Genomic DNA, 21,180 nt, shown 5'->3' with positions numbered 1-21,180 from the left:
CCTGAGGAGACATGCTGACCACAGAAACACTCGCTGCCTCTGCCCCTCCAAGAAGTGGTTTCAGAGCCAAGCTGCTTTACAAGCTAGTAAAGCGCACGTGTGTCAGGGTGTATGTGTGTGTGTGTGTGGGGGGGGGGTGTACAGTGTGTGTTACTAGCAAGTCACTACTCGCTGTAAGATCTTTAGATACAGCAGATATACTGCACGTCCTCCTCACACCTCGTCAGTCCCACCAGCCATCCTCCCCAGTCCCAGTTCCCTCCTAGCCTGGAGCAGCAGTGTGGGTGTGTGGGAGTGCGTGTCTGTGTTTCCACTATCTCACCCAGCCTCTGACTGCCTGTCACTGTTCTAGAGTCTTGCTCCAGTGTGCTCATGGTTCTGGAATGTTCAGCTGCTAGACTTCCAAAAGCTCCAGACACACATCTCATCCTAGGCCTACGGGGCTTTGTTACATGTGGCTCTGTCTGTGCTGACCTGTATGAGTGGGAAAACTCTCTTCCTCAACAGTGCAGAAAGTGTAAAGTAGCAAAACTATCAATATACATTAGTGCACTCTGTAGGGAACAGGATGCCATTGGGGACGCAGCCTTACAGGGTAGTTCAGGGAGGGAGTCTGAGGTCTGGTGACAGGTCCTCACACCTAATTCTATTGATCATTTTTCTCTCTCTTTGTTCATCTCGCTCTCTTTTTCTCACTCCTTACCCCCTTCTTTCAATTTCAGTATTCGGTTCCATGTTCAATGTTCAGCTTTATTGCCATAGTAGGAACAAGCCAGTGTCGCCAAAGCAACACAACACAGTAATATCTATCTACCTGATAATGTGCACTTCCTCTCACTCTGTCTCTCCAGTCAATTTCAATATTCAATACCGTTTTCAATTCAAACAAGCTTTATCGACACAAGAACCTCACAACGTTGCCAAACAATACAACAGAACAAAACACTACTGTCCATTTCATAATGTCTTTATCTCTCTGTCTCTCCAGTTAACATGGTGGAGGAGGCCTTGGAGTGTGCCCAGTCCTACCTGCTGTTCCACGAGGGGGACGAGTTTATGACAGAAAACGTGGAGTACTATAGAGAGGCTATAGGTCACGACCTCAAACCCCGGGAGGTAAGACCTTAGCTCTGTTCAAAATGGCACCCTATTCCCGATATAGTACACTACTATTAACCTGGACCCATATGGGCTATTCCCTATATAGTGCACTACTATTAACCAGGACCATATGAGCTTTTGTAACTTGCATAATTTGTGTTTACTGGGAATGTAAATGTGGCAGTAATTCAGAGCAGACATTGGGGACAGTATGCATTCTACATGGGACACAGCTGTCTACCTAAGGAACAAGGTTCTATTTAGGACAGTATGCATTCCACATGGGACACAGCTGTCTACCTAAGGAACAAGGTTCTATTTAGGACAGTATGCATTCCACATGGGACACAGCTGTCTACCTAAGGAACAAGGTTCTATTTAGGACAGTATGCATTCCACATGGGACACAGCTGTCTACCTAAGGAACAAGGTTCTATTTAGGACAGTATGCATTCCACATGGGACACAGCTGTCTACCTAAGGAACAAGGTTCTATTTAGGACAGTATGCATTCCACATGGGACACAGCTGTCTACATAGGGAACAAGGTTATATTTAGGACGGTATGCATTCCACATGGGACACAGTGTCACGTTCTTCAAAATGAGCTGACCAAGGTAGCGTAAATGGGGTTCCACATCTATTTAATACAAAGTGAAACTAGAAGCAAAACCACAAAACTTAAAGAACGTGAAGTCGTAGTGCCCAAACACACTAACACAAACAATATCCCACAACCCAGGTGGGAACAATGGGGAACTTAAGTATGATCCCCAATTAGAGACAACGATAATCAGCTGCCTCTAATTGGGAACCATACCAAGCTCACCAACATAGAAATAGGAAAAACTAGAACACCCCCTAGTCACGCCCAGACCTACTACACCATAGAGAACCAAGGGCTCTCTATGGTCAGGGCGTGACAGCACCCCCCCCAAAGGTGCGGACTCTGGCCGCAAAACCTGGAGGCCGTGCCTGGACTGGGCACCGGCGCAAAGGAGGGCTCCGGCCATGGAGCTGGGCTGGACGCCGTGCCTGGACTGGGCCCCGGTGGAGAGGAAGGCTCCAGCCATGGAGCTGGGTTGGTTGCCGTGCCTGGACTGGGCACCGGCGCAGAGGAAGGCTCCTGCCATGGAGTGGGACCGGACACCGTGCCTGGACTGGGCATCGGCGCAGAGGAAGGCTCCGGCCATGGAGTGAGACTGGACGCCTTGCCTGGAAGCTCCTGGCTGTTGACCGTCCCGGGAAGCTCCGGGCCGTTGACCGTCCCTGGAAGCTCCGAACCATCGCCGGAGGTTCCGGGCCGTGGACCGTCGCCGGAGGTTCCGGGCTGTCGCCGGAGGCTCTGGACCGTGAATGCGCACTGGAGGCCTAGTGAGTGGAGCCGGCACCGGTTTGGTGACACGCACTTCAGGGCTAGTGCGGGGAGCAGGCACAGGACGTACCGGACTGGGGAGGCGCACAGGAGGCCAGATGCGTGGAGCCGGCACAGGTTGTACCAGACTGGTAACACGCTCTTCAGGGCCAATGCTGTGCCGAACACACCAAACCAACATCTCTCTCCCTCTCCCAACTTCTCCATTGCCTCCCTGACGGTCTCTGGCTCTTCAGGGCGAGTGCGGGGAACCGGCACAGGACGTACTGGGCTGGGGAGGTGCACTGGTGGCCTGGTGCGTGGAGCCGGCACAGATGGTACCGGGCAGAGAAGGCGCTCTTCAGCGCGCCTCCGCTGCAGCATACTCCTCGCCAAAACCTCTCTCCGGTATCCCTCGTTGAACTCCTCCAGAGATTGCCATTCGGGCTCTGGCACTCCCTGCTGCTCCGCCGACCGCTCTATGTGCCCCCCCCAACACCCAACAAATGGGGTTTCTGTGGCCGCGGTCCCCGGCGTTGTTGCTGTCTCCCTACGCTCCTTGGCGACTCCCGCCAAGGAAGGATCTCGTGTCCTCCCATGATTTCCTCCCAAGTCCAACTCACTTTCTCCTCCACCACACGCTGCTTGGTCCTTTCTTGGTGGGATATTCTGTCACGATCGTGAGGATAGACGGACCAAGGCACAGCGTGAATTGAGTTCCACATCTTTTAAATACAAAGTGAAACTAGAAGCCCAGGTAGGAACAATGGGGAATGAAACTATCCCACAACCCAGGTAGGAACATTGGGGAACTTAAGTATGATCCCCAATTAGAGACAACGATAATCAGCTGCCTCTAATTGGGAACCATACCATGCTCACCAACATAGAAATAGGAAAAACTAGAACACCCCCTAGTCACGCCAGACCTACTACACCATAGAGAACCAAGGGCTCTCTATGGTCAGGGCGTGACAGTACCCCCCCCCCCCCCCCCCAAAGGTGCGGACTCTGGCCGCAAAACCTGAAACCAAATGGGGAGGGTAGGGGGGGTGACTAGATCCGGCCATGGCGCCGGACTGGGCATCGGCGCAAAGGAGGGCTCCGGCCATGGAGCTGGGCTGGACGCCGTGCCTGGACTGGGCACCGGTGCAAAGGAGGGCTCCGGCCATGGAGCTGGGTTGGAGGCCGTGCCTGGACTGGACACCGGCGCAGTCGTGTGACACACAGCTGTCTACATAGGGAACAAGGTTATATTTAGGACAGTATGCATTCCACATGGGACACAGCTGTCTACATAGGGAACAAGGTTATATTTAGGACAGTATGCATTCCACATGGGACACAGCTGTCTACATAGGGAACAAGGTTATATTTAGGACAGTATGCATTCCACATGGGACACAGCTGTCTACATAGGGAACAAGGTTCTATTTAGGACAGTATGCATTCTACATGGGACACAGCTGTCTACATAGGGAACAAGGTTCTATTTAGGACAGTATGCATTCCACATGGGACACAGCTGTCAACATAGGGAACAAGGTTCCGTTTAGGACAGTAGGCATTCCACATGGGACACAGCTGTCTACTTAGGGAACAAGGTTCTGTTGGGGACAGTATGCATTCTACATGGGACACAGCTGTCTACTTAGGGAACAAGGTTCTATTTAGTACAGTATGCATTCCACATGGGACAATGCGTGCCAGCGGACATTCTGTGCAGCTTATGACTGGTCAGTACTAGTGTGTTTGTATTCCTCAAACCTTCATTCCATATCAATTCAATTTAACGGGCTTTATTGGCATGGAAAACATATCATCGCCAGAGCAAGTGAGGTAGATGATAAACAAAAGTGAAATAAACTTTTTTTTTTTATATAGTAAACATTCACTCACAAGTTCCAAAACTAAAGACATTTCAAATGTAATATTATGTCTATATACAGTGTTGTAACGATGTGCAAATTGTTCAAGTACAAAATGGAAAATAAATAAACAGAAATATGGGTTGTATTTACAATGGTGTTTGTTCTTCACTGGTTGCCCTTTTCTTGTGGCAACAGGTCACACATCTTGCTGCTGTGATGGCACACTGTGATATTTCACCCAATTCTTTGTGGGTCTGTGTAATCTGAGGGAAATATGTGTCTCTAATATGGTCATACATTTGGCAGGAGGTTAGGAAGTGCAGCTCAGTTTCCACCTCATTTTGAAGGCAGTGTGCATTTAGCCTGTCTTCTCCTGAGAGCCATGTCTGCTTACAGAGGCCTTACTCAATAGCAGGCTATGCTGACTGAGTCTGTACATAGTCAAAGCTTTCCTTAAGTTTGGGTCAGTCACAGTGGTCAGGTATTCTGCCACTGCGTACTCTCTGTTTAGAGCCAAATAGCATTCTAGTTTGATCTGTTTTTTTGTTAATTCTTTCCCATGTGTCAAGTAATTATCTTTTTGTTTTCTCATGATTTGGTTGGGTCTAATTGTGGTGCTGTCCTGGGGCTCTGTGGGGTCTGTTTGTGTTTGTGAACAGAGCCCCAGGACCAGCTTGCCTAGGGGACTCTTCTACAGGTTCATTTCTCTGTAGGTGATGGCTTCCTTTTAGGTGGTTGTAGAATTTAACAGCTCTTTTCTGGATTTGATTATTACCGGGTAACGGCCCAATTCTGCTCTGCATGCATTATTTGGTGTTTTATGTTGTACACAGAGGATATTTTTGCAGAATTCTACATGCAGAGTCTCAATTTGGTGTTTGTCCCATTTTGTGAATTCTTGGTTGGTGAGCGGACCCCAGACCTCACAACCATAAAGGGCAATGGGTTCTATAACTCATTCAAGTATTTTTAGCCAGATCCTAATTGGTATGTCAAATTTGATCTTCCGTTTGATGGCATAGAAGGCCCTTCTTGCCTTGTCTCTCAGATCGTTCACAGCTTTGTGGAAGTTACCTGTGGCGCTGATGTTTAGACCAAGGTGTCTAGATGGAATTTGTATTTGTGTTCCCGGCGACTGGACCTTTTTTGGAACACCATTATTTTTGTCTTACTGAGATTTACTGTCAGGGCCCAGGTCTGGCAGAATCTGTAGAAGATATAGGTGCTGCTGTAGGCCCTCCTTGGTTGGTGACAGACGCACCAGATCCTCAGCACACCGTAAACATTTGACTTTTGACAGATTCTAGTAGGATGAGGCCGGGTGCTGCAGACTGTTCCAGTTCTAGCTTCATTTTGTACTCTTTTCTTGCCTTATTATTTTTGACTTACAGAGGGTACTGTATTTTAATTACCTCTGAACAGCGGCAGGCAGCTTCAAAGCCCTCTGCATTTGGTTGGGGTAGCCTGTTTGATTCTCCTGCCATTGTTGGGCTAAAGGGCTTTGACACCTCTCACTTGACACGTCAGTGCTAATTGAAGATGTATCTCTTTGTCCTAGCAAGCTTGGTAGCCTAACTTAGCATTCAGTCCTTATAAAGTAAAATCTATCGTTGTAATATATTTTTCTTCTTGGCTTTTGAAAGTAAAAAAATAGCTTCAGACTAAACATTAGTCACTCAGTTCCAGGTTGGATGGTGTTTTCAGTTTGTTTGCCAGAGCATTTGCTGTATAGCTTGGGCCTTCCAGGAAATTCTATAATTCTGTCCAAAATCAGGTTATAGGTTTGGAGTTTTGATTTGAAGTGAAGGTTATGTTGTGGAGGGTAGCATCCTGTATGTGTCCCTGCCAAAAAATATAAGTTTATCTAACTCTAAATCTATATTTTTTTAAGAACATGCTGAAAAATGCAGGAGCTCATCTGCTCATCTGCTCATGACCTCTCTGTCTCTCTCTGTCCCTCGCTATCTCTCTCTCGCTCTCTCCATCCCTCTCTCATTTCTCTCTCCCCCTTTCTCTCACTCATACTCGTCTCAGTCTCTCCCTCCTTCCCCCCTCTCTGTCTCTCTATGTCTCTCTCTCTCTGACTCTCTCTGTCTCTGTCTCCCTCTCATGTCTCTGTCTCTCTCTCTCTCTCTGTCACTCTCTCTTTCCCGCTTTCATCCTCTCTCTCTCTTCCCCCTTTCTTCCCCCATTCTCCCTCTCTCCCTCTCCTCTCTCTCCCTCTCCCCCTTTCTCCCTCTCGCTCTCTCTTTTTCTCTCTCCTGCTCTCTCCCGCTCTCTCTCCCGCTTTCACTCCCTCTCCTCTCTCTCTCTCCCTCTCCCCCCTTTCTCCCTCTCTTGCTCTCTCTCTCTTTTTCTCTCTCACTCTCTTTTTCTCTCTCACTCTTTTTCTCTCTCCTGCTCTCTCTCTCTGTCTCTCTGAGGACTCAGGGACCTCATTTACTTAGTATAGAGCAGTAGAGAGCTGTGGTCTGCCTCCCTGCCAAATAGACCTTTCAGCAACAGGGAGTAGGGGGAAATCATGTCCCAATGCCCACAGAAACTCACTGAAACAATTTAGGAGCTGTATGCATTACAAGTGAAAAGATGATTTTTCTGGCAACCACAAACGCTACTGGCTGCTCGGGTTTCATAACAAAGCGTCACTCCTTTTCGTCTATTGCAGATCTTCGCCCATTCTTTCCCTCATTCTCCCTCTCCTCCTCTCCTCTCCTACTCCCAGCTACTATAATGTAAGTCCAAGACAAGCCTTTTTTATCGGGTCAGGTCCATGCTTAAGAGGCATCAGGCTGCGTTCCTGCCACTCCAGTCACAGCAGTCCTCCTTTAAGGCCCTGCCAGAAAGAACTAGTAAAAAATTAATCTGTCAAATGCTGAGAGGGCAATATAGCACAGCCCATTGGGTCCATCACTGAGGAGAGGATGGTACCCCCCCACTGGGTCAGGCCTGTAGGATGCTTGGCAGCTGAAAAGGAAGTAGGGATGTACGTACGGGGGTATAGTACTACAGATGTGTAGTGGTTAGGGACATGGTCTTCCTAAACGTTATGCTTCAAAGGAGATTCAATAGATAGGTGATGTGCTAAGTCAAAATGGATTTAACCTTGGAGATTAACAGCCCAACACCTGTGTGTCTCCAGAAGGCTGAGTGGTACCTGCGGCGCCATGAGCAGGAGCTGGAGCTACTGATGATTGGCAGTGAGAACATGCACGTGGAGCTGTCAGAGGGGGTGAGTAGTACGATGAGGACCAATGGCAACCTAGTCTCTTATTGGAACTCTTTGGCCTGTCTGTAAAACTTGTGAATGGCTTTCCTGACTAATGAAAGAGCTTGGGCCGTATGAAGCGTCTCATAGTAGGAGCGCTGATTTAGGATCAGTTTTTGCTTTTTATATTACAAAATGAATAAGATAGCATGGATGGAGGAGGACCTGATCCTAGATCAGCACTCCTACTCTGAGACACTTGATTCATAGTGTGTAGCACAGTAACAGGTGCCTGGTAGTTACACCATTACTCCCTCAGCACACAGCACCACCTGGTGGCCATGATGGATAACCGTTGGTGCTGTGTGCTGCATCATTTCCATGTTGTGGACATTTTCTGATCTGTCAATGTTTTCCTTGTAGCATTACTGGACCAGCACAGGAGGCAGAGAGGATTCTAACAGGTGAGCAAGCCCTGAAATATCCCCTTGGAAATGTTCAATAGTTATAATATTTAAAAATAAATTGTATAGCTTACGAAGATATGATGCGTTTTACATAGACCGCTAGTAAAACCAGGCTGTATCACATCAGGCCGTGATTGGGAGTCCCATAGGGTGGCCCAGCGTCGTCCGGGTTTGGCCGGGGGAGGCCGTCATTGTAAATAAGAATTTGTTCTTAACTGACTTGCCTAGTTAAATAAAGGTTAAATAAAGGATCTATCTATCTGAATACTTTAATATGTGGTACTTTGAACTGGAGTACTTTGTCTTGTATAAAATTGCACTGACGTCTACTGCATACTTCCAGTATGGCAGCCTATATGATGTCACTAGTGTCGTAGTTACTCCTTGACGAGAGACAAAGAAAGGTGTATTTCAGCTGTATTGATGGTCTCCGCCTTATTTAAATGAACTTGATGTACTGACCATACTCTGTTCTTCCATTCCCCCTGCAGGATCCCTTCTGGTACTGATGGATGGATGGAGTACGTGCCCATCTCAGAGAAGAAGAACTTCACCCTGGCCCCGCCACAGGAGCTCAGAGAAGGTCCGTCCACATCCTCTGTTCTCTTCACAACTGCTCAAATGTAATGGAATTATTCAATTAGAGTTGACAAAGACATGAGCAAAAAAGGTAATGCCTCAAAATGTTACCATTTGGTAAACTCAGGCCCCCTTTCCTCCTGTTGGTGTAGAGAACAATTAGCAGGTTAAAAGATTATCTCCTGCAACTCTACACATTTTGTCATGGGGTTCAGAGAACATTTAGCCGTTTTAAGCTCATTTTCTCAGTGTATTCATGTGATATTTGAGTGGACTCAAACATTACAACAAAATCTATGGACTTAAAAACCTAGCTAAAAAACTTTGCTGACATGGGCTAGTTGATCTGGACATGTCTGACAAGTTATAAATAGCTCTCTAAGGTATGCAATGACTGACATGACAAGAGGAAAACTGATTATTCACTACCCAGTTTCAAAATGGCAACCTTTGTATTGTACTATTGCAAGAGGAAGTTGAAAGCCGGACTGGGTTCTTTTCTGGGGGGGGGCAACAGTTTGGGAACCACTGCCATTGAGGGGTTAACACGTTTCCTGATCCTCTGTGCTGGTCTGTGTGTGTTCTGTAGGAGGGCCCCTGGTGTATGACAGTGTGCAGCTGATCCAGAACTCACAGGCCCTGAACGGAACTCAGAGGGTTCTCCTGGATGATGTCATGTCTGTGGAGGAGTGCGCCGAGCTCAAAAACCTGGCCCATGTAAGAGAATTGATATTAAACATATATTAACTACAGTCGATTTTATGTATTTTATAATATTTACACTGGGAACAGTATCGACGTATACACTGTGTGTACACGGTGACTGGGTTCATCAGGAAGTGTATAGAGGATGTTGTTCCTACTGTGTCGATTACAACTTATCCAAACCAAAAACAGTTGAATCATGGCAGTATTCACACAAAACTGAAAGCGCGATACACCGCATTTAACCAAAAATCTATTATTGGTCACATACACATGGTTAGCAGATGTTATTTAGAGTGTAGCGAAATGCTTATAGTGTAGCGAAATGCTTAACCACGGCAAGATGACTGGGAATACGTGTACAAACAGACCAGCTATGCCCTCCGTAAGGCAATCAAATAGGCAAAATGACAGTACCGGGACAAAGTGGAGTCGCAATTCAACGGCTTAGACACGAAACACGTGGCAGGGACTCCATACAACTACTGACTATAAGGGGAAAGCCTGCCATATCGCGGACACCATCGCCTCGCTCCCGGACAAGTTGAACACCTTCACTCTCTTCGAGGAAAACAACACAGTGCCGCACGCGAGGACTGTGTGCTCCCGCCGCACGCGAGGACTGTGTGCTCCCGCCGCACGCGAGGACTGTGTGCTCCCGCCGCACGCGAGGACTGTGTGCTCCCGCCGCACGCGAGGACTGTGGGCTCCCGCCGCACGCGAGGACTGTGGGCTCCCGCCGCACGCGAGGACTGTGGGCTCCCGCCGCACGCGAGGACTGTGGGCTCCCGCCGCACGCGAGGACTGTGGGCTCCCGCCGCACGCGAGGACTGTGGGCTCCCGCCGCACGCGAGGACTGTGGGCTCCCGCCGCTCGCGAGGACTGTGGGCTCCCGCCGCACGCGAGGACTGTGGGCTCCCGCCGCACGCGAGGACTGTGGGCTCCCGCCGCACGCGAGGACTGTGGGCTCCCGATCTTTGTAGCATGTTAACCCTCGCTAGGCTGCCGGCCCAGACGGCATCCCAAGCCCCGCCCTCAGAGCATGTGCAGACCAGCTGACTGGAGTGTTTACGGACATATTCAATCTCCCTATCTCAGTCTGTGGTCCCCGCTTGCTTCAAGATGTCCACCATTGTTCCTGTAACCAAGAAAGCAAAGGTAACTGAACTAAATGACTATAGCCCCGTAGCACTCACTTCTGTAATCATGAAGTGCTTTGAGAGGCTGGTTAACTTCTTTTGGCTCAAATCCCGTTAACGGGATCGATTTGACAGCAGCTAGTGAAATTGCAGAGCGCCAAATTCAAACAACAGAAATCTAAATATTCACTTACCTTTGATGATCTTCATCGGAATGCACTCCCAGGAATCCCAGTTCCACAATAAATGTTAATTTTGTTCGATAAAGCCCATCATTTATGTCCAAATCCCTCCTTTTTGTTCGCGCGTCTAGTTCACTAATCCAAATGCACAAACCGTGGGCACTAAGTCCTGACGAAAACTCAAAAAAATTCAATTACAGTTCGTAGAAACATGTCAAACGATGTATATAATCAATCTTTAGAATGTTTTTATCATAAATCTTCAATAATATTCCAACCGGACAATTCCGTTGTCATTAGAAAGGAAAGGGAACGGAGCTCGCGCTTCACGGCCGCGCGCGATAAACAACTCATAGCTTTCAGCTGAGGCACTTACTGTGACTGGTCTTATTCACTCCCCTTTCACAATAGAAGCCTGAAACAACTTTCTAAAGACTGTTGACATCTAGTGGAAGCCTTGGGAAGTGAACTGACCCCATTTACACTGGATATTGGATACACAATCACTTGAAAAACTACAAACCTCACATTTCCCACTTCCTGGCTGGATTTTTCTCTGGTTTTTGCCTGCCATATGAGTTCTGTTATACTCACAGACATTATTTTAACAGTTTGGAAACTTTAGAGTGTTTTCTATCCAAATCCACGAATGATATGCATATTATTATATGCATATTCTAGCTTCTGGGCCTGAGTAACAGTCAGTTTACTTTGGGCACGCTTTTCATCCGGACGTGAAAATACTGCCCCCTTGCATAACAGGTTAAGGGTCATATCACCTCTACCTTACCTGACACCCTAGACCCACCACAATTTACATACCTCCCCAACAGATCCACGGACGACGCAATCGCCATCGCACTGCACACTGCCCTATCCCACCTGGACAAGAGAAATACCCATGTAAGAATGATGTTCTTTGACTACAGCAACACCATAGTGCCTTCCAAGCTCATCACTAAGCTCAGGGCTTTGGGTCTAACCCCTCCCTGTTCAACTATACTTCCTGACGGGCCGACCCCACGTGGTGAAGGTAGGCAACAACATCTCCACCACACTGATCCTCAAGACAGGGGTTCTACAGGGATGCGTGCTCAGCTCCTCCTGTAATCCCTGTTCACCCACGACTGCGTTTTCACGCACAGATCCAACTCAATCATCAAGTTTGCTGATGAAAACAGTGGTAGGTCTGATTACCAACAACAACGAGACAGCCTCCAGGGAGGAGGAGCGGACTAAAGGAGGAGGTGAGGGCCCTGGTGTAGTGGTGCCAGGAAAATAACCTCAATGTTTAAAAAACAAAGGAGTTGATCGTGGACTACAGGAGGCAGCATAGAGAGCACGCCCCATCCACATCGACGGGGCCACAGTCGAGAGGGTTAAAAGCTTCAAGTTCCTCGGCGTACACATCACTGACGACCTGAAATGGTCCCTTCATAATGACAGCATGGTGGAGAAGGCGCAACAGCGCATCTTCAACCTCAGGAGACTGAAGAAATTTGACTTGGCCCCTATGACCCTCATGAACTTGTTCAGATGCACCATTGAGATCCTTCTGTCGGGTTGTATCACCGCCTGGTACGGCAACTGCACCGCCCGCAACCACAGGGCTACAGTTGGTGGTGTGGTCAGCCCAACGCATCACCGGGGGCACACTCCCTGCCCTCCAGGACATCTACAGCACCCGTTGTCACAGGAAGGCCAAGAAGATCATCAAGCCGGCTTCCGCCCAGTACCCTGTCCTGAACCTTAGTCACTGTTACTAGCCGGCTATCACCCGGTACTCTACCCTGCACCTTAGAGACTGCTGCCCTGTTTACAAAGTCAAGGAACACTGGTCACTTTAATAATGTCTACATACTGTTTTACCCACTTCATACTGTATTCTAGTCAAGGCTCATCCTATATATACACCTTTTCTGTACACATATTGTCCATACTGTCTATACACACCATTCACATACACTACACATACATACACTACACACTATACATACACTACACACTACACAGTTCACATACCTGCTCGTCGAACATCTCATTCCAAAATCATGGGCATTAATATGGAGCTGGTCCACCCTTTGCTGCTATAACAGCGTCCACTCTTCTGGGAAGGCTTTCCACTAGATGTTGGAACATTGCTGCGGGGACTTCAGCCAAGAGCATTAGTGAGGTCGGGCAACTGATGTTGGGCGATTAGGCCTGTCTCCCAGTTGGCGTTCTAATTCATCCCAAAGGTGTTCGATGGGGTTGAGGTCAGGGCTTTCTGTGCAGGCCAGTCAAGTTCTTCCATGCTCGACAAACCATTTCTGTATAGACCTCGCTTTGTGCACGGGGCATTGTCATGCTGAAACAGGAAAGGGCCTTCCCCAAGCTGTTGCCACAAAGTTGGAAGCACAGAATCATCTAAAATGTCATTGTATGCTGTAATGTTAAGATTTCCCTTCACTGGAACTAAGGGTTCTAGCCCGAACAATGAAAAACAACCCTAGACCATTATTCCTCCTCCACCAAACTTAACAGTTGGCACTACGCATTCGGGCAAGTAGCGTTTTCCTGGCATCCGCCAAACCCATATTCGTCCGTCGGACTGCCAGATGGTGAAGCATGATTGATCTCTCCAGAGGATGCGTTTCCACTGCTCCAGATCCAGTGGCAGCGAGCTTTACACCACTCCAGCCGACGCTTGATCTTAGGCTTGTTTGAGACTGCTCGGCCATGGAAACCCATCACATCTCATCAAACTCCTGACTAATGAGTGGGATAAAACATTTTTTGATTAAGGCTGTAACGTAACAAAATGTGGAAAAAGTCAAGGGGTCTGAATTCTTTCCGAAGGCACTGTAGACAGCTTTTGGATTACTGTTACAGTGCTATTTATTTTAATTGGATTTCGTGCCTATATTTCAATATTTCTTTCTTTAAATGTTGTATTATTTGTGTACTTGTTTGATGTTGTATTGCATTGTTAGGAGCTAGTAACATAAGCATGTCGCTGCACCTGCTATAACACCTGCTTAACTGGGTACACCACCGATGCACTTTGATTTGTGTTTTAACATGTTTACATTGTCATTGACACATTATCATTGTTATGAGTGCAGGGGTTTATGCGTCTCTGTGTTTGGTCCACAGACTGTCACTATGGCAGGAGATGGATACAGAGGGAAGATGTCTCCTCACACACCCAACGAGAGGTTTGAGGGAGCCACTGTGCTAAAAGCACTGCAGGTAAGCAAGCGTCTATACAGACACACACATTGCAGGACATAAAAGGAGCCTCTGTTTGAAACCAGATAGTAATGATTACAGTATGAACACTTACTTAACACGTCATTTGTATTGCCCTTTTAATATAATAATCTCTCAGTATCATTCTTTTCTTGAAGTTATCAAAAGTCACTATTTCAGTACTTTAGTAGGCAACGAGAATATTTTCAGGTCCTTATCAGAAGTGAATGTTTATACCATGTTTCTACTGTGGTTCTACCATGTTTCTACTGTGGTTCTACCATGTTTCTACTGTGTTCTACCATGTTTCTACTGTGGTTCTACCATGTTTCTACTGTGGTTCTACCATATTTAACTGTGTTTGACCATGTTTCTACTGTGGTTTACCATGTTTCTACTGTGGTTCTACCATGTTTCTACTGTGGTTCTACCATGTTTCTACTGTGGTTCTACCGTGTTTCTACTGTGGTTCTACCATGTTTCTACTGTGGTTCTACCATGTTTCTACTGTGGTTCTACCATGTTTCTACTGTGGTGCTACCATGTTTTTACTGTGTTCTACCATGTTTCTACTGTGGTGCTACCATGTTTCTACTGTGGTTCTACCATGTTTCTACTGTGGTGCTACCATGTTTTTACTGTGTTCTACCATGTTTTTACAGTGGTTCTACCATGTTTTTACAGTGGTTCTACCATGTTTTTACTGTGGTTCTACCATGTTTCTACTGTGGTTCTACCATATTTAACTGTGTTCTACCATGTTTCTACTGTGGTTCTACCATGTTTCTACTGTGGTTCTACCATGTTTATACCATGTTTCTACTGTGTTTTACCATATTTAACTGTGTTTTACCATGTTTCTACCGTGTTTCTACTGTGGTTCTACCATGTTTCTACTGTGGTTCTACCATGTTTCTACTGTGGTTCTACCATGTTTCTACTGTGGTTCTACCATGTTTCTACCGTGGTTCTATAGTGGTTCTACCATGTTTCTATTGTGGTTCTACCATGTTTCTATTGTGGTTCTACCATGTTTCTACTGTGGTTCTACCATGTTTCTACTGTGGTTCTACCATGTTTTTATTGTTGTTCTACTATGTTTCTACTGTGGTTCTACCATGTTTCTACTGTGGTTCTACCATGTTTCTACTGTGGTTCTACCATGTTTCTACTGTGGTTCTACCATGTTTCTACTGTGGTTCTACCATGTTTCTACTGTGGTTCTACCATGTTTCTACTGTGGTTCTACCATGTTTCTACTGTGGTTCTACCATGTTTCTACTGTGGTTCTACCATGTTTCTACTGTGGTTCTACTATGTTTCTACTGTGGTTCTACCATGTTTCTACTATGTTTCGACTGTGTTTTACCATCTTTCTACTCTGTTTCTACTGTGTTTTGTTTCTACAATGTTGTTTCTGTGTTTTACCTTCAGTACGGCTATGAGGGCCGTGTCCCTCTGAAGAGCGCTCGTCTGTTCTATGACGTCAGCGAGAGGGCCAGGCGCATCATCGAGTCTTACTTCCTGCTCAACTCAACACTCCACTTCTCCTACACACACCTGGTGTGCCGTACCGCGATCACAGGTGAGCCAATGTCCCAGTGACCATGTCTTGTTCTAGAGGGCTTGTTCGACATTGCAGGCATATGTTAAATGACTGACCTACAAATCACCTTGCATCATACATAAGTTATTTTATTATTTGTAGATCAGTCACAATTTACCCACAATGCATCACAGAATTGATGCTCTCAAACATGCCCATTGATTATTGTATCAATATATCTGTTGTTGAGTTCCTGCCCGACTAGATTTGTAGGCATTGCATTGCATCAACCAATGGTTGCGTTCCATGTCATCGACGGTGCTGTCGAGCATCAGATGGCTGTATCATTTGATATAGCTAATATGTTAATACCAATCCATGCAATGTAGGATCTGGCATGCGTCTGCAATGTAGTCGGGCAGGAACTTGACCCTTATCAACCTTTCCTTATAGTGTCATATAACTTTGTGTCATGTGATTTTGTGAGTTTGAGGATGTTGGTTCAGTCAAATTTTGTTTGTTTGCCTCTGTGTAGGTTAAGTAAACTTAGTCTGTTTTGTGCTGTTCTGGGGTTAATAAAGTTGATCTCTGTTTGGTTCAGGGCAACAGGACCATAGAAATGACCTGAGCCATCCCATCCACGCTGACAACTGTCTGTTAGACCCAGAGGCCAACGAGTGCTGGAAAGAACCACCAGCCTACACCTACAGAGACTACAGGTTAGAGCTTATACCTTAAGCAATAAGGCCCGAGGGGGTGTGGTATATGGCCAATATACCACGTCTAAGGGCTGTTCTTAGGCACACCGCATTGCATCATGCCTAGATACAGCCCTTAGCCGTGGTATATTTGCCATATATCACAAAACCCTGAGGTGCCTTATTGCTATTATAATCTGGTTACCAACATAATTAGAGCAGTAAAAATAAATGTTTTGTCATACCCATGGTATACCGTCTGATATACCACGGCTTTCAGCCAATCAGTATTCAGGGCTCGAACCACCCAGTTTATAATGTATCTTAGGGTTGAAGCTTAGTTCTGGTCCAAGGCTAAGCTGCTTCCTAACTACACTGAACAAAAATTGAAACGCAACATGCAACAATTTCAGATTTTACTGAGTTACAGTTCATATAAGGAAATCAGTTAATTGAAATAAATTCTTTAGGCCCTAATCTATGGATTTCACATGACTGGGAATACAGATATGCATCTGTTGGTCACAAATACCTTTTTTTTCAAAGGTAGGTGCGTGAATCAGAAAAGTAGTCAGTATCTGAAGAGACCACTATTTGCTTTATGCAGTGCAACACATCTCCTTCGTCTATGGTTTGATCAGGCTGTTGACTGTGGCCTGTGGAATGTTGTCCCACTCCTCTTCAATGGCTGTGTGAAGTTTCTGGATATTGGCGGGAACTGGAACATGCTGTTGTATACGTTGATCCAGAGCATCCCAAACATGCTCTACGGGTGACATGTCTGGTGAGTATACAGGCCATGGAAGAACTGGGACATTTTCAGCTTCCAGGAATTGTGTACAGATCCTTGCGACATGGGGCTGTGCATTATCATGCTGAAATATAAGGTGATGGTGGCAGATGAATGGCACGACAATGGGCCTCAGGAACTCATCACGGTATCTCTGTGCATTCAAATTGCCATAGATAAAATGCAATTGTGTTAGTTTTCCATAGCTTATGCCTGTCCATACCATAACCCCACCGCTACCATGGGGCACTCTGTTTACAACGTTGACATCAGCAAACTGCTCGCCCACATGACGCCATACATTTTTCAGAAATAAGCTTCTTTTTTTGTGGCATTGTGTTGTGGGACAAAACTGCACATTTTAGATTGTCTTTTTATTGTCCCCAGCATAAGGTGCACCTGTGTAATGATCATGCTGTTTAATCAGCTTCTTGATATGCCACACCTGTCAGGTGGATGGATTATCTTGGCGAAGGAGAAATGCTCATTAACAGGGATGTAAACAAATATTTGTGCACAACATTTGAGAGAAATAAACTTTTAGTGCATATGGAACATTTCTGGGATCTTTTATTTCAGCTCATGAAACATGGGACCAACACTTTACATGTTGCGTTTATATTTTTGGTTCAGTATACATTGAAATGTACTCATGCTACCAATGGCACCATACTATTCCATTACCTAGTGTTCCATAAGCATGGCCAGTATACATTTCCAATGGTTTTCATTGTGTTCTCAGTGCTCTGTTGTACCTGAATGGAGACTTTGAGGGCGGGGAGTTCATCTTCACAGAAATGGATGCCAAAACAGTCACAGTGAGTCCTCTCCTGAGAAGGGACATTTTTTGTTGGCTGTATTTCCTGACATTTTTATTAGTTTTACTGTCTTACCCTTTCTTCTGTACTTTTTCATGGCAAGTTTCTGTCATTTGGAACATAGTGCATATAAAGCTGGAGCTTTCCACATCCACTGTGATCCCATTTCATAACGACAGTCAGGTGTGACCATGGTCTCCCCCTCCTCCCCCAGGCTCAGGTGAAGCCAAAGTGTGGTCGTATGGTGGGCTTCTCGTCTGGAGGGGAGAACCCCCATGGGGTGAGGGCCGTCACCAGGGGGCAGAGGTGTGCCGTGGCCCTGTGGTTCACCTTGGACCCCCTCTTCAGAGAACTGGTAAACTGTCATGATGACCCCATCTATCATAATATCTTCCATAGTGACACATATAGAGGATAGTATATCATGCTATGTATATTATTGCTTTTTGTTTAGGAGGATGTTTATTGGTATTTATTTAGGAAGATGTTTATTGGTATTTGTTTATGAAGATGTTTATTGGTATTTATTTAGGAAGATGTTTATTGGTATTTATTTAGGAAGATGTTTATTGGTATTTATTTAGGAAGATGTTTATTGGTATTTATTTAGGAAGATGTTTATTGGTATTTATTTAGGAAGATGTTTATTGGTATTTATTTAGGAAGATGTTTATTGGTATTTATTTAGGAAGATGTTTATTGGTATTTATTTAGGAAGATGTTTATTGGTATTTATTTAGGAAGATGTTTATTGGTATTTATTTAGGAAGATGTTTATTGGTATTTATTTAGGAAGATGTTTATTGGTATTTGTTTATGAAGATGTTTATTGGTATTTGTTTATGAAGATGTTTATTGGTATTTATTTAGGAAGATGTTTATTGGTATTTATTTAGGAAGATGTTTATTGGAATTTATTTAGGAAGATGTTTATTGGTATTTATTTAGGAAGATGTTTATTGGTATTTATTTATGAAGATGTTTATTGGTATTTATTTAGGAAGATGTTTATTGGTATTTATTTAGGAAGATGTTTATTGGAATTTATTTAGGGAGATGTTTGTATCATAATACATTGTTCCTGTTTTTTTCCCCTCCCCTCTCCCCCCTCTCTCCTCCAGGAGCGTCTACAGGCTGATGAGGTGGTGCAGGCATTGGACAACCAGAGCAGCCAATCAAAGTGGGACACGAGCCTCAACATCAACCCCAAAGATGAACTGTAGTAGCCAACCAACACCTAGCTCTGCATCCCCCAAATCTTTATCTGTCTATTTATTTAATGAAGTTTGGATCAGAACAATTTTATTTTTGTACTGTTTGATGTGCAGGTTATATCGTTGTTGTTCTTAGTTTTGTTGTCATCGTGGCTTTAGTGTTGTTGTGATTTTTATTTCTGTAAATACCAGTACTTGAGTTCCCATTTGGGTCTTAGTTTTTCTCTCTAGTGACTATCTCTGTTGGGTTGAAACCCAGTCATTGTGCCTCACACTTTAAAGTTCCAGGTCACTTTGTGATGAACTTTAAAGTTCCAGGTCACTTTGTGATGAACATTAAAGTTCCAGGTCACTTTGTGATGAACGTTAAAGTTCCAGGTCACTTTGTGATGAACTTTAAAGTTCCAGGTCACTTTGTGATTCATATACGAGGTTGTTACAATCCCACCCTGTCCTACATACGTCCAGTTCGTACTGCACTGTGAACAAGCCAAAGAGAAGAACGCCAGTTGACATTGTTTCTCTCTGTTATAAAAAATAAATGTCTGTTTATGCTTTGGTTTATAATGTTTAAAACATGCACTCATAAAACAATATTTCTTTCAGGCGGTGTAAACACAGTAAATGTTTATCTATTTATTCATTGAAATATTGTCTTGAATATGCATTTATCGAGAGAAAGATGTCGGGCATTATTTTTACAAACAGGGAGCTATAATCCTTTTCAGTGACGGACAGTAATGTCTGATCTTATCTGTCCCGACTTTATGTGCACTTCCTGTTTGTAGTGTGATAAAGACGTCATCACTCCCTAGCTCTGGTCCATGACGTTTGTGCGTCTTACTTGTGTTAGCAAGCCTTAGTAACGCCTCGGACCAGAGCTAATCCCTCCAACACAGAGTAAGATTACTGTTTACAAGTTAGCTGACACAATGGTGTGTGTTTTAAAGATAGACAGCTGCTATTGCAATTGTCGGCATTTGATATTAGAACCTTTTTAATAAAAGATGTCATTTATTCCTGTTTAAAGGAATTATTATTTTAAGGTGGCGTAACAAGTGTCCTTTCCTTTCAAAACGTCCTCATTTCATGGGTAACAATAGACAGGCACTGTTCTAGTCCAATGGAAAGAATGTGCCTTGTGTGTACTGTGATATTTCAATGATACAACTGCTAACTAAATGTAACTTATCATTAAGTTAATAGAGTAGGGTTTTAGCTTATCTTTTGATAGGGAGGATGGCCACTTTTGTCTAACTAATATTTAAATATGAATTGCTGTAACACAAACAAATTGTTGTATCCATCTCTTTTGTTGTATTGTGTACTTATAAATTAAAAAGACAATATTGCATAAAATAGTTTCAACTGTATCCTTTATTTGGGAATGTGTACATTGTTTACAGTTTGTCAACACATTTTAAATCGGTTCAGTTAACAAACATTTAGAGAAGTGTTTTTTGCAAAAATGTATTTGAAAATCTAGACATGAATATGACAGCAGTAAATCATTAAATCCTTTTTCTATACTGAACAAAAATATAAACGCAACATGTAAAGTGTTGGTCCCATGTTTCATGAGCTGAAATAAAAGATGCACGAAATGTTCCATACGCACTAAAAAACATATTTCTCTCAAATTTGTTTACATCCCTGTTAATGAGCATTTCTCCTTTCCCAAGATAATCTATCCACCTGACAGGTGTGGCATATAAAGAAGCTGATTAAACAGCATGATCATTACACAGGTGCACCTTGTGCTGGGGACAATAAAAGGACACTCTAAAATGTGCAGTTTTGTCATGCAACACAATGCTACAGATGCCTCATGTTTTGGGGAGCGTGCAATTGGCATGCTGACTGCAGGAATGTCCACCAGAGTTGTTGTCAGAGAATTTTATGTTAATTTCTCTACCATATGCAGCCTCCATCGTTTTAGAGAATTTGGCAGTACCTCCAACCTGCTTCACAACCGCAGACCACATGTAACCATACCAGCCCAGGACCCCCACATCCGGCTTCTTCACCTGCGGGATGGTCTGAGACCAGCCAACCGGAAAGCTGATGAAACTGGGTTTGCACAACCAAAGAATTTCTGCACAAACTGCCAGAAACCGTCTCAGGGAAGCTCATCTGTGTCCTCACCAGGGTCTTGACCTGACTGCAGCATCTGTACACAGTTCCTGGAAGCTAAAAATGTCACAGTTCTTCCAAGGCCTGAATACTCACCAGACATGTCACCCATTGAGCACATTTAGGATGCTCTGGATAAACGTGTAC

The 21,180-nt window shown here is 44.8% G+C and overlaps 1 protein-coding gene across 1 annotated transcript in view; it reads left to right on the top strand.

The window, feature by feature from the left end:
• Nucleotides 1-20,259, top strand: part of p3h2 (prolyl 3-hydroxylase 2) — a 147,095-nt gene extending 126,836 nt beyond the window's left edge. The window contains exons 5-15 of the mRNA XM_014149483.3: nucleotides 989-1,116; nucleotides 7,466-7,555; nucleotides 7,955-7,995; nucleotides 8,490-8,581; nucleotides 9,167-9,294; nucleotides 13,739-13,834; nucleotides 15,269-15,419; nucleotides 15,982-16,099; nucleotides 17,611-17,686; nucleotides 17,901-18,041; nucleotides 18,808-20,259. Coding sequence (XP_014004958.1) covers nucleotides 989-1,116; nucleotides 7,466-7,555; nucleotides 7,955-7,995; nucleotides 8,490-8,581; nucleotides 9,167-9,294; nucleotides 13,739-13,834; nucleotides 15,269-15,419; nucleotides 15,982-16,099; nucleotides 17,611-17,686; nucleotides 17,901-18,041; nucleotides 18,808-18,909 — 1,163 coding nt within the window. The 3' untranslated portion in view covers nucleotides 18,910-20,259. The remainder of the gene's footprint in view (nucleotides 1-988; nucleotides 1,117-7,465; nucleotides 7,556-7,954; nucleotides 7,996-8,489; nucleotides 8,582-9,166; nucleotides 9,295-13,738; nucleotides 13,835-15,268; nucleotides 15,420-15,981; nucleotides 16,100-17,610; nucleotides 17,687-17,900; nucleotides 18,042-18,807) is intronic.
• Nucleotides 20,260-21,180: the final 921 nt, after the last annotated feature.

This window comes from Salmo salar, chromosome 16 (assembly GCF_965601325.2).
Source record: "Salmo salar chromosome 16, fSalSal1, whole genome shotgun sequence".
Classification (NCBI taxonomy): domain Eukaryota; kingdom Metazoa; phylum Chordata; class Actinopteri; order Salmoniformes; family Salmonidae; genus Salmo; species Salmo salar.
This window is presented reverse-complemented; position numbering and strand designations above follow the sequence as displayed.